At 36.9% G+C, this 12791-nt stretch overlaps 1 protein-coding gene across 5 annotated transcripts in view; it reads right to left on the reverse strand.

Moving 5' to 3' along the window:
- Positions 1-437: 437 nt before the first annotated feature.
- Positions 438-12791, reverse strand: part of Slf2 (SMC5-SMC6 complex localization factor 2) — a 54685-nt gene continuing 42331 nt past the window's right edge. For 3 of the 5 annotated variants that reach the window (XM_074078507.1, XM_074078505.1, XM_074078504.1), the window contains exons 15-20: positions 12642-12729; positions 11239-11370; positions 10992-11069; positions 8077-8163; positions 6616-6687; positions 438-3727 (exon numbers count right to left, since the gene is read on the reverse strand). In XM_074078507.1, coding sequence (XP_073934608.1) covers positions 3692-3727; positions 6616-6687; positions 8077-8163; positions 10992-11069; positions 11239-11370; positions 12642-12729 — 493 coding nt within the window. In that variant the 3' untranslated portion in view covers positions 438-3691. The remainder of the gene's footprint in view (positions 3728-6615; positions 6688-8076; positions 8164-10991; positions 11070-11238; positions 11371-12641; positions 12730-12791) is intronic. The other 2 variants (XM_074078506.1, XM_020177677.2) reach the window with 1 other exon arrangement.

The raw sequence follows: 12791 nt of genomic DNA on the forward strand, positions 1-12791 counted from the left end.
CCCAAGTAGCAGGGATTACAGGCGTGAGCCATCACACCCGGTCCCAATAACCTATTTTAACCTTGATACCAGCAGGTAAGATTCAGGAATTGTTTTTGTTGTTCACTGCCAAATTCTTGATTCTAAAAAAAAATCACCTGACATGTAGGTACTCAATACTTATTGAATGTACATGGCAAATGAGACAAGAATGAGATTACTAGATTCCTCACTGTAATGTATTCAGCAAATTATTAACTGGTTATATAAAAATGAACTGTGTACAGCTGTGGCTTTATGTTTTCCAGATACAGGAAACATCAAGCTAAAAAACTGGAGTATCCAGGGCAAGACAAAGGTAGTAATCAGTGTAAGAACTAGGGAATGGGGAAGGTGAAGAAACTGGGCATTCCAAATACTTAACCATGTCCACTCCCAAACAAATGTTACCAAACACGTTTAAACTGAGAAAAAGCAGTTTTAATAACACACACATACATTCAGAGGACTTTAAACAAGATGTAGTATAAAATCTTAAAAGAAAAAAAATGAAAGAAAAAGGAAGTCTGCCATTTAACTGCCTAAGATCTGGTGGATTACCTGGCTAACAGGACTGCCCAGGGAAAACAAATGCACAGATAATGAGGTGCACCTATACTGCTGACAAGTAGGAAATAACCACCAAAATCATGCTAACTGCTCTACATGCCCACCCACCTGTACCCTACTCTTGCCTCCTTAGAGACAAACCTGACAGTCATCCCCTAATTCTCCAACTCAGCCACTTGTTAATAGGTCACTTCTTTTAAAAACAATTTCTTTTAATTTAAAAATTACTCTTGGTTTAAAGACTCCACACATTATTACTGGCCAGTCCCCACCAACTGTAATCTGTTCTGATTAAAATAAAAATGCAAATGCTCTAACAAAGCCTGGATGTTAACACACCATTATCTATCTTTACTGGGGAGATTTTTGTGAAGTCAAAAGCAAGCTAGTACTTGCATTTGAAAGCAAAAACAAAATGCCAACCTTCTAAAAGGTGACAAAGGCACCGCTGCCATCAGGAGATAGACAGAAAATGTACAAATGCTGTTATTTTACTGCTACACAGATGCGTTTTGTGCATGGAGAGCTGCTTCACTTAACATGACATAACAATTATATTTTCAGATAACAAGAAAAGCAAGTTAGAAAAGGCAAACAGTTAACACACAAAAGCATAAACACAAGTACCTTAATTTTCAGCTTGCAGTAAGGGTAATAAGTCTGACATACACATCCAGAAAATTAGACAAGTGATTTTTGGCACAGAAATACTGCCAAACACACCACCACTCAGTGCAAGCTTTGTCTGTCAAGTCCAAAGTGGCTTGACATTCTCTGTGCAATGAGCATTTTCTCCCTTGCTACCATCCCACTCACTGAGTAACAACAGCAGGAGGGAGACAAAGGATGGGGACTCAAGAGGGAGGAAAAAAAAACTTGATTTGGGAAAACCATGCGCTATTTGTGCTAAAAAGAGAATCACAAAATTTCTATGAGCGCCCAAATGCAAATACTAATTGGACTATGACCTGGAGCTGAAGACCTCTACCAGAGTCATAAATACAAGGGCCTAAACTGATGTCTGGCCATTTATTTTAAAGGGACAGATAAGTATTTTTCTTTAATGGAGAAAGGCAATTAAAAATAGATTTTTTTTTCTTAGTGGAACTGCTAAATAAAAATGTATCAAAGTGGTTTTAAATTTGATGGGCAGCTATCTGTTGAAACTGCAATACAAAAGGGTCACTTAAAAAAAACCTGAATAACCCACTTGTTCCCGTCAATGTATACAATTAGAAAATATTTACACACTGTAATTATAAGCAATATAAGCAGTATTTTATACTTTCAGATTTTGTACACTTTACACAATGCAAAATGAGAAAAATATGAACACTTATAAAATTACACACAAATAATGTATCTACAAAGTATTAAATTACAGAGTGAAAGCCCCCATTGTTGGGCAGATAGATGCCAGAGTTTCAAGCTTCTGTTAAATATAACTCTTTGTATCTATCTCTTTAACCATAAGTGGCATTTTGTAACAATACCCTTGAGAGGTAGTATCAAGATAATATTCTTACCAGTAAACTCAACACAGAATAAAATTTTCGTTGGTTTGACTGTTCCAGCCTTGTTCAGTCTGCGTTCTTGGAAACTGGATTTATCTAGTCTTGCTTATAAAATCTCTAACTGCCCAATGCTTGACATGAGCTCAAAAATTACTGATGCTATTTCAAATGATAAATTTAAGATAAAATGGTTTTATTCCTAAGCCTCAATTTAGAGGTAGAGAGTTAGTTCTCAAAATTTAGTTTTTCCCTGTCAAACCATACACTTATTCCCTTCGCCTCCATCATCTTCCCTACAACAACTAGAGATGTCAAGAGTACTCTGGAAAGAGCAAGTCACCTAAACCAGTATTGTAAGAACAACAACAAAGTTGGTATTCTCCTTCAGGAAATAAACCCTCCTAAAGGGACACTTGGTTAACAAAAGAATTTTTCAGTTGACTGTAAGTCTGTTGCTATCCAAGGCTTCAAAAGGGCCCTTGGGCTAAAACTAGCAAGTGTACTTCTACTATCCTTCAACCATTTTAACCAGAGGATGGCTTTCCAGTGTTTAAAAGAATTTAAAGCAGCTGTGGTTTTCAAGTGCAACAACTTCAAGATAAAAACACATGAGTGCACACACGCACACATACCCCACACACAACCCCATACACTCCAACAGTCCCAAAATATAAACACCATCCAGGTCTTTGCAAAGTTAAATATTAATGGAAATGTGATTTTTGGAAACTTTCCAAGATCTTTAAATTTTTACAACAGACAATTCTATAATATAGTTACCAAGGGCCAGTATTCTAAGATATAGCCAAGAGTCTATGATTTAACCAATACTTAAAAAAATATGGATTTAAAAAATCCAAAACAAACTGTCTATGAATGTTTTGGCATTTTAGAAACAGAGCCACTATTTAACAGCTTAATCTCTCTCTTCCTCTTAGGGGAATTAAATACTACACCAAACTTGTTTCTCAATTGTTTTAATGTATTCTAAAAACCTAACAGATTTATAACCTTGAATAATGAAGGAAAATGGCATGTACTGAAACCTCTTGTGGCTTACAGGAGTTACAGAAGAGATCTATGTTTTTTATTACTAAACTCTGTTCTAAACTTTCCCTTTGCATCCTAAAACAATCAAAAGGGAAAATTAACCCAACTAGAACTTGGTCTGGGTTTCTAAATCTGACTCCTCAAATTGGTCCAAACTCTTTTCTTGCTTAGTTCTTATGATTATCCAAGTGCCACAAATACTACTTAAAAAAAGATAATTGGCTTATAATTTAACAAGAGGAGTTAATAAGGGCAGGTTAAACATGTAACTACTAGCTGCTTTTACCCCTCCCTCCTTTCAGAAGACTCTGCTCTTTTATATAAGGTCAGTTGTCTTAACAGTTAAATAGATCATATTTCATTTCTGCTTCAAAAATGGCAATTTCTTCATTACCAGCTTCATACTAGATATTCAAGTGGTACATTTGTTGTGTATTTTCTTATCATCCCATTGGATTCTGTAGTAATCCTTTCTACTTCTCTTGGAAAGGCTCTTAATGAATTTGTCTTGGTTCATATTTTTGTTGTTGTAATTCCTGTTAAGAATCTGGTACCCAGAAGTCATGAAGCTGCCCCTAGAATAGAAGAAAAAAAGAGTAAAGGAAAATTTAATCAGATCATTAATTAATCCTTATAAAAGGATAGGATTTTGGTAATGAGATCATTAAGTTATACATTTCTCTGAAACTTTTTTTTTTGTCTTTTCTTTTTTGGTTCTGGGATCGAACCCAGGGCCTCGCGCATGCTAGGCAAGCGCTGTACCACCGAGTTACATCCCAGCCCCTGAAATTTTTTTTTTATAATCAGATTCAAAGTTTACATTTTGTGCTCTAACAACAAAAAGAATAACATAAACACAGTGTATTTTTCTTACCACCACACTCACAAAGTGACATATTTAAGGAGATTAATGTAAAGTTTTACTCCTAAATTCTTTTGTGTTTTAATGTGGCATCAGCTTATATGGCCAGCCTTAAAAAAGTCTACTCAAGTTAGAAATTAAAACAATAACAAAGCATAAATTTAAGATTTCTCAAAGACTTCTAAAAAAAATATGCTTATCTCACGAAAGATACTATAACAGCAAAAGAATAAAAATGTCATAAAATAGTGAAGTTGCCCTTCCTAGTTAATATTCAGTCTTCTTAATACTCTGATCAGAAATGCCTTGACTACTCAAAGTTTCATCTTCAGATTGGCAGCACTGGCATCAACCTGAGAACTTGTTAGAAATGGAGAATATCTCAGGTCCCACTCCAGACCTAATGAATCAGAATCCACACTTCAGTGATTTCCTAGTTGATTCCTATGTACATTAAAATTTGAGAAGTTACACTTCAGACAATTCTACATCAGATAGCTTGTAAACAAACAGTACGGCAAACTTATTAGCAGATATGTGAAAAAAAAATAGCCCTCTCAGGCAAAGGGTTCCTTAAATTATGATACCAAAAGCGTAAGTGACAAAAGAAAGAAACTAGACTCCATTGTAATTAAAAAATTTTATGCCAAAAATGATACCATTAAGACAATGAAAAGATAACATACAGAATGGGAGGAAATATTTATAAATTATGTATCTAATAAGGAACTTATACCAAGAACACATGGAGAATTCTATTTAATAACAAAAAGATAGGTCAAGTAAAAGACAGGCAAAGGATATGAATACATTTCTGTACAGAAGCTACATAGTAGCCAATAAACACACCAGATGTTCAACGTCCTTAACATTAGGGAAGTGCAAAGCAAACTGACAGTGAGATTCTACTTCCCACCCTCAACTATGGCTTTAGTAAGAAAAACAAAAAAGTAAGTGTAGGGGGAATATGGAGAAATCAGAATTCGCATACATTCTGGTGGGAATATAAAATGGTGTAGCCTCTACGGAAAACAACAACAGTCTGTAAGTTCCTTAAAACACTGAACATAGAATTACTGTATGACCCTGAAATTCTACTCTCGGGTGTGTGTGTGTGTGTGTGTGTGTGTGTGTGTGTGTACACACATATATAAAACTAAAGATGTTTTAACTTGGAAACATGTATCGATACAAAAACAACTATTCATGGGAGCCTTCTTTGTAGTCACTCAAATGTCCATCTAATAAGTGGATAAATAAATGTATATCCACACAATCAAATATTGTTCACCAATAGAAAGGATATAAATAGTATAGCAAGGATTCACTTAAGTTAATTAAAAGAATAGGCAATCTATACAAAATAGATTAGTGTTTGCTAAGGGCTTAAGGGGAATGAGGATAGTTGGGGAATGGAGGGATGACTGTTAATGTTAAGACTGTGGTCCACAGGAAATCAATGTGAGTCAATGCCCTGTGTAGCTATCCTTATCTCAACCAGCAAAAACCCTTGTTCCTTCCTATTATTGCTTATACTCTCTCTACAACAAAATTAGAAATAAGGGCAAAATAGTTTCTGCTAGGTATTGAGGGGTGGGGAGAGGGAGGGGGCGGAGTGGGTGGTAAGGGAGGGGGTGGGGGCAGGGGGGAGAAATGAACCAAGCCTTGTATGCACATATGAATAATAAAAGAAAAATGAAAAAAAAAAAAAAGACTGTGGTCATAATCAAAACTCTGTGAATATACTAAAAACCACCATATATATGTATATGTGTATACACCCCCAGCCCTACAAACCATCATAAACTTTTAAGTGGGTGAAATGTATACCATGTGTACTTTACCTTAAGAGAACTACTGAAAATAGTTATGAAATAACCTCCACCTGACGTAACGTAACATTTAATTTTTTGGTGGGGGCAGCGGGGAGGAAGGCAGTACTGTGATTTGAACTCAGGGATTCATGCTTGTTAGACAGGAATTTTATCGCTTGAGTCACTCCACCAGCCCCGTAATGTAAAATTAAAGTGGGCATAAACATTTCTGAAAATAAATTAATGAGCCAAGTGTCAGTGGCTCACACCTGTAATCCTAGCTACTCAGGAGGCAGAGATCAGGAAGATGAGGTTTGAAGCCAACCTGGGCAAATAGTTCGTGAGACCCTATCTCGAAAAACCGTTTGTGAAAATAGGGCTGGCGAAGTAGCTCAAGGTACAGGTCCTGGGTTCAAACCCCAGTACCACACACATGCACACAAAAATTAATGAATATAAGGTAAACAAAAACTAAAAAACATACACAAATCACATATAGTACTGGAGTTTTCAACTTAAGATATTTAGAAGCAAGCGCTATTTTTTTTTTAATTGTGCTGGGGATGCATTGGCAAGTATTCTGTTACACTTCATGCTGTTTCAAACGATATGAGGAGTAGCATTCAGCAAAATATATTAAAAGTTTTTGTTTTTTTTTTTTTGGTGGCACTGAGGTTTGAACTCAGGGCCTCACGCTTGCTAAGGAGGTGTTCTTACTGCTTGAGTCACCCTGCCAGCTCCCATTCAGTAAAGTATTAATAATAAATAAAACTGTTTAATAAAATGCCACCTGAGTAGGCCGACAGTTCTGGATTATTTCCTGCCATTTTCCATGTATCCTGGCAACCAAGTCTTTCACCTTAAAAATACCAAAAAGAGGAAAAGAGTTCAGATCAAAACATTCTCATTTACAATCAATTTAAGACTTCATACAAAAGATCTTGTAGTTATGATAGACAGACTCATACCTAACAGCTCAATTTGATTTTTCTCAAGGAAGAAAAAAAGGTACTCATCTTTTGGAGAGGCTTTCAAATTATAATAATTAATAAAACTTCTTTTATCACCATAATCTAGAAGATTGAATGCTTAGATCTCAACTTTCTTAATAGTTATTAAAGATCATTCAGAAAAATATAATCCCTGCCTTCAAAGGAATTTGTATTTTCTACTTGCTGGCTTTTAATACTGAGATAGAAAAGCTAAAGGGCCCAAGGCTTTGGCTATTTCCTGCCTTACCACATCTTCTCCATATTATCAGAAGATTCAAAATTCACTGCTACTCCTCTGCTTTTGTTGTTTAGAGGTCTAGCAAGTCTCTGCAAAACTCAAACTTTAGAGCTGGGTGCCGATGGCTCACACCTGTAATCCTAGCTACTTGGGAGGTAGAGATCAGGAGGATCGCTGTTTGGGCAAACAGTTTGTGAGACACCCCTCCTCCCCTATCTTGAAAATACCCACCACAAAAAAGGGCTGGCCGAATGGCTCAAGTGGTAGAATGCCTGCCTAGCACGTGTAAGGCCCAAGTTAAACCCCCAATACTGCCAAAAAACCAACCCCCCCCATCTTTTTTTTTTAAGTTTTAAATCTTTTTTTCAGTGCTGGAGATTAAATGGAAGGTAGGGCTTTAAGCGTGCTAGGTAAGTGCTCCTCCTATCATAACAGGATTAGTGCCTTAAGCTATATCCCTAACTTTTATATTCCTTTTTATATGCTTCTCTTCCTTAAAAAAAGTTTTTTTTAATACAGTGTCTCATTATGTAGCCCAGGCTGGACCAGAACTGGTGATCCTCCTGCCTCAGCCTCCCAAGTTTTGGGATTACAGTTGCGTACCACCATATCCAGCTCTTCCTTCAATACAATGTAGCCAAGATCAAAAAGAAAAAAAATCCAGTAGGCATGGTGGTGCAAGCAGAGATTGGGAGGATCACAGCTCTAGGCCAGTCTAAGCAAAAAAGTATGGGAGACCCCCACCTCAAACAGTGGCTAGGTGTGGTGGCGTGTGCCTGTTATCTCCAGCTATGCAGGAAAATTCAAATACAAGGATTGAAGTCCCTGTGGGCCAGGGCATAAAGCAAAACCCTATCTCAAAAATAACTAACACATATATACATATACACAAACAGCTGGCAGAGTGGCCCAAGTGGTAGCACCTGCCTAGCTAGGGCCAGGAGCTGAGTTCAATCCGCAGTACTGCCAATACCCACCAATACCTCCAATCCTAACAATAGGTATAAAACACACTTACCTTAGTTCTATAAAAAAGTCTGGCATCTTCTCTAATATCACACTTAACATGTTTTTCCAAAGCCCCACACAGTAGCACAAAGTGTTTCTGGGTAAAACAAAACAAATACAAGGGATGAAAACAACTCTGAAGCTTTACGAATTAACAGAGATTAAGGAGTTATAACAACTAAATCACTTAAAAATCTATCAGTCCCCAGATAGCAATTTCTGATGTTAATTAACTAAAATAATAGTGTAAGTAGCCACTTCCATGAGAAACAGGATAGTTATGGTTTATTGCCAATTAATTTAAAAAATTAATTGCATGGTAGCACATGCCTACAGATCAGAAGTCTGAGATCACTCTAACATAGCAAGTCCCAGTGTCATTGAGTAACAAACTAAGAGTTGGTGGAGTGGTTCAAAGTGTAGAGGGCCTGCTTAGTAAGCATGAGGTCCTTAGTTCAAACCCCAGTAATGAGAAAACAAACCAAAAAATACAAGATGTAGGTTAGTAGCAGATGCTGCTTGGCAATAAAGAGCCTGCCTAGCATGCATGAGGCCGTGGGTTTGATTCCCAGTACCTCAAAACAAAAAAATGAAAAACACAAAAATAAAAACTGTTTTCTATGTATTAAGTCACATTAATGAAAATTAAACCCCAGAGCTCAAACTGGATTATGTAGTACTCAAAAATATGAAGAGTCCTTCCTTAAATACATTCTCTAGTGGAATATTCAAATTACAGATAACCTATTTTTTTCTCTATAAAGAAAACAAGCTTTTGTTTTACTATTTCTAAAATGAATTATTACTTTATGGTTTTAAATGGTATTCTTATTATTTTTGTAGTATTAGGGTTGAATTCAGTGCTTCATACTTCCAAGGCTCCGGAGCCCTTCTGTTTTTAAGATAGGGCCTCAAACTACATTCCTCCTGCCACCCTCCAGAATAGCTGGGGATCACAGGGTGCACCACCACACTGGGCTTATTTTTGACACAGGGCCTTGCTAACTTTGCACCACCATAACCATTTTTCTTTGGGCGGGGAGGGGTTGGGGGGGGAGCTGAGGGAGGAGGATTGCAAGTTGAATAGCTATATACTGAGACACTGTCTCAAAACAAAACTATTAAACAAAAAGGTTTAAAAATAAATTTTTTTCCCTTTGAAACTGGGGATTGAATTCAAGGCCTTGAGCTAGCAAGTATTCTACACTTGAGCAACATCTCCAACCCCAAATCAGTTTTTTAATCAGAAAATAAAATTATGAAAATGTAAAGGCCACAAACATACATTACAAATAGATGACTATTTAGGGGCTAATTGTGAGAGCGAATAGTGTTACATAAATAGCATTTAGAAAAACACATGAACGTGGCATGCATTCCTATAATCCCAGCACTCGGGAGTCAGAGGTAGAAAACTGCAAATTTGTAGCCCAAATTTGAGGCTACATAGGGAGACCCTGCCTCAAAACAAACTAAAAAACCCTACCACACATGATCAGCTCTGTTTTTTCTATCATGATTACAGATAAATTTTAAAATGGAGAATGAAATAACTAAAATATGAAAGAGGAAGAATAGAGTAATTCAAAATAAAAATCTTAATATGGAGAGAGAATTCAGAAATGCATTTTTTGGTGGTACTAGAATTTGAACTCAGGATTTCGCACTTGCTGGGCAGACACTTTACCACTTGAGCCATGTTTCCAGCCTTTTTTGCTCTGGTTATTTTGGAGATAGGATCTCACTCTTTACCCAGGCTAGTCTGGACCTTCATGTTTGTATTTTAGTCTTCCTGCCCTAGCTGGGATGACAGGTGTACCCCACAACACCCAGCTACTGGTTGAGAAAGGATCTCGCTAACTTTTTCCCTAGGCTGGTCTTGAATTGTGATCCTCCCAATATCCACTTCCACTTCCCAAGTAGTTAGGATTACAGGTGTGCAATCCCTGCTGACCAGCTGAGAAATGCATTTTTTTTTTGGCGGTACTGGGACTTGAACTCAGGGCTTCACCTTGAGCCACTCCACGAACTACATGCCTGGGCTGGCTTTGACCACAATCCTCCTGATTTCTGCCTCCTGAGTAGCAAGGATTACAGGTGTGAGCCACCAGCACCTGGTTGCATTTTTTTTTTTTTTTGATGGTGGTACTGGGGTTTGAACTTAGGACCTCATGCATGCTAGGAAGGAACTCTACAACCTGAGTCACTCTGCCAGCCCAGAAATGCATTTTTAAAATAAGCCTAAGTTAACATCAGTTTAATTTTAAAGGCAAATGGTATTTCTAAAGAAGAGTTGGGCATGGTGGCTCATGCCTGCAATTCCAGCTACTTGGGAGACAGAGATCAGGAGGATCATAGTTCAACGCCAACTTGGGTTATTAAGTTAGTGAGACCGCCATCTCAGCAAATAGTTGGGCAGTGGTAGCACATACCTGTAACCCAACTATGCAGAAGGATAGGTAAGAGGATCACTAGTGAAAGCGGGCCCTGGGCAAAATGTGAGACCCTATCTGAAAAATAACTAAAGCTAAAAGGGCTGGAGGTGTGGTTCAAGTGGTAAAGTGCTTGTCCAGCAAGCACAAGGCCCTGCATTCATACCCCAGTACCCCACCCCCAACAACAACAAAAAAAAGAGTGGGAAGAGGTTGAAAGAAATAAGCTATTGGCCCTATTTGGTGAGCCTGGTATCGTATGAATATCTTTTACTACTGCCAAGTTATGACGGTTAAGCTCAACTCCAACAAACAGAACTAACATTTGCTGACAAGTAATTCTTGACAATATGATATGGTTGCCTGCCACTATTACTTCCCTCTTTCCTGTGCAAAAACACTTAACTCTTATTACGTTTTCTCCTAACTAAAACATGCTCATTTATTCTATCAATAATAACACCTATATGAAATAACACTAAACATTACCTACCCGTTGTCCAGAAGAAAAAGAATGAGAACAACTAACTTCACCAACTAAATGAAGAAGAACGTAGGTCAGATAATATGCCTATTAAAGAAATGAATAAAATTAATACCCATGAATTAACTAGCACAGTTAAATTACCAACAACCATCCTTTTACCTCCAGTTTACTGAAGAATTCCAGGACAGCATAAATAAAAACAATATATGCATTTTATGATCCTAAGTATGCTTTGAGATGTAGCCCTAGATACCTGCTTTTCAAGTTCTAAATGAAGACTGTCATCAATAGTGCCATTTGGTTGTTCAGCCCTTTTCTTCATGACCATTTTCTTTAACAAATCAGAAGGCTTCATTTGCACAAGATAGCGATGTAGGACTGATACCTATTAAGAGAAAAAACAGACACTGAACAATACTAAGTAGTTACAGTTGCTTTTTCTTGGGTTACTTTTCCCTAGTGTGTCCACTGTTCATTTTGCCTTCTCTAATTTTGCCCTTCTAGCTTTCTTTACAATCCATTGATATCTATTTCCTCTTTACTTAAAAATCCTCAATTAATTAAAAAGGGTTTTTAAGTTAAAGAGTTAATAATTGTAATTTAGGAAAAATGCTTAGGAGGTGACCAAACAGTATATATAATACAGGTTTCACAGAAGAGTTGCAGTCTGAAGCCAGCCAAAGCAAATAGTTTTCAAGACCCTATCTCGAAAATATCCAATGTAAAAAAGAAGTGGCAGAGGGCTTAAGTGGTAGAGCCTCTGCCTAGCAAGCATGAGGCCCTGAGTTCAAACTCAAGTACCGCCAGGAAAAAAATAGAAACCAGCTGTTCCCATCAATCTGTCCCAGAGCACCTCATACATAACTTCTATCACTGTCCTTTTCACACTACTAACCCACAATGTTTAGTTTGTTTCACCCTCTAGATCATGCCTTCGAGGGCAGACTCTCTAATCTGATCCATCTTTTAATTCTAGGACTAGGGAGAGTACCTAGTACTGAATAGCAATTCACCCAGACCAGATTCTATGGTGTTTTAAAATCTAACTAGCCCATGGAGTCCTATCAGTGTGTAAAAAGGGGAGGGAGTGACTTTAATTAAGATATATTGTAAACACTTTTATAAATGTTACAATGTATCCCCAATATAATATAATAAAAAATGTATGTAAAAAGCCATCAGAACATTGCGAGAGTAGAGCTTCCATAGGACATATTTATACACATTCATATATAGCTGATATATACACTACTGAACAAATATGGAGGGAAACCACATTTAAAGCTCTACGATCCAAAAAGACCACTTAATATGAAGAAAAAAAGGTATAAAATGCAATTAATGTATAATAGGTCTATAATTTCTAATCTTGTGATAATATTTCTAACCTTGATAAACTAAACAAATTCAATGTCATCTTTAATAACGTGATTTTTCCCAATAGATTATTTGTACACTAATTCATCTGACTGTCCATAGTCATCTTTTATGGTAGAAGGATATAATATCATCTCCATCCTTCATGCAAAAGATTACACAAACAGTATCATGCCTAAGAGTTGAGATCTAACCCTAGGACTTCTGACTTAGGACTTGTCAATTTTCCTTATACCTTACTACCTCTCCCATTTATTAGAAACAAAAATGTATTTATACCTGAAGATTATTGGCATTAGGGACATCTTCATGTTTCTCATCCAAAAGTTTTGAAATAATCACTAGACTTAGGCATTGTCTCAATTGCCTGTAATTAGAATTTAAAAGCATTTAGAATATGTTTTAAGCAATACTACTTAAGAAGCAAAT

This window comes from Castor canadensis, chromosome 7 (assembly GCF_047511655.1).
Source record: "Castor canadensis chromosome 7, mCasCan1.hap1v2, whole genome shotgun sequence".
Taxonomy (NCBI): Eukaryota; Metazoa; Chordata; class Mammalia; order Rodentia; family Castoridae; genus Castor; species Castor canadensis.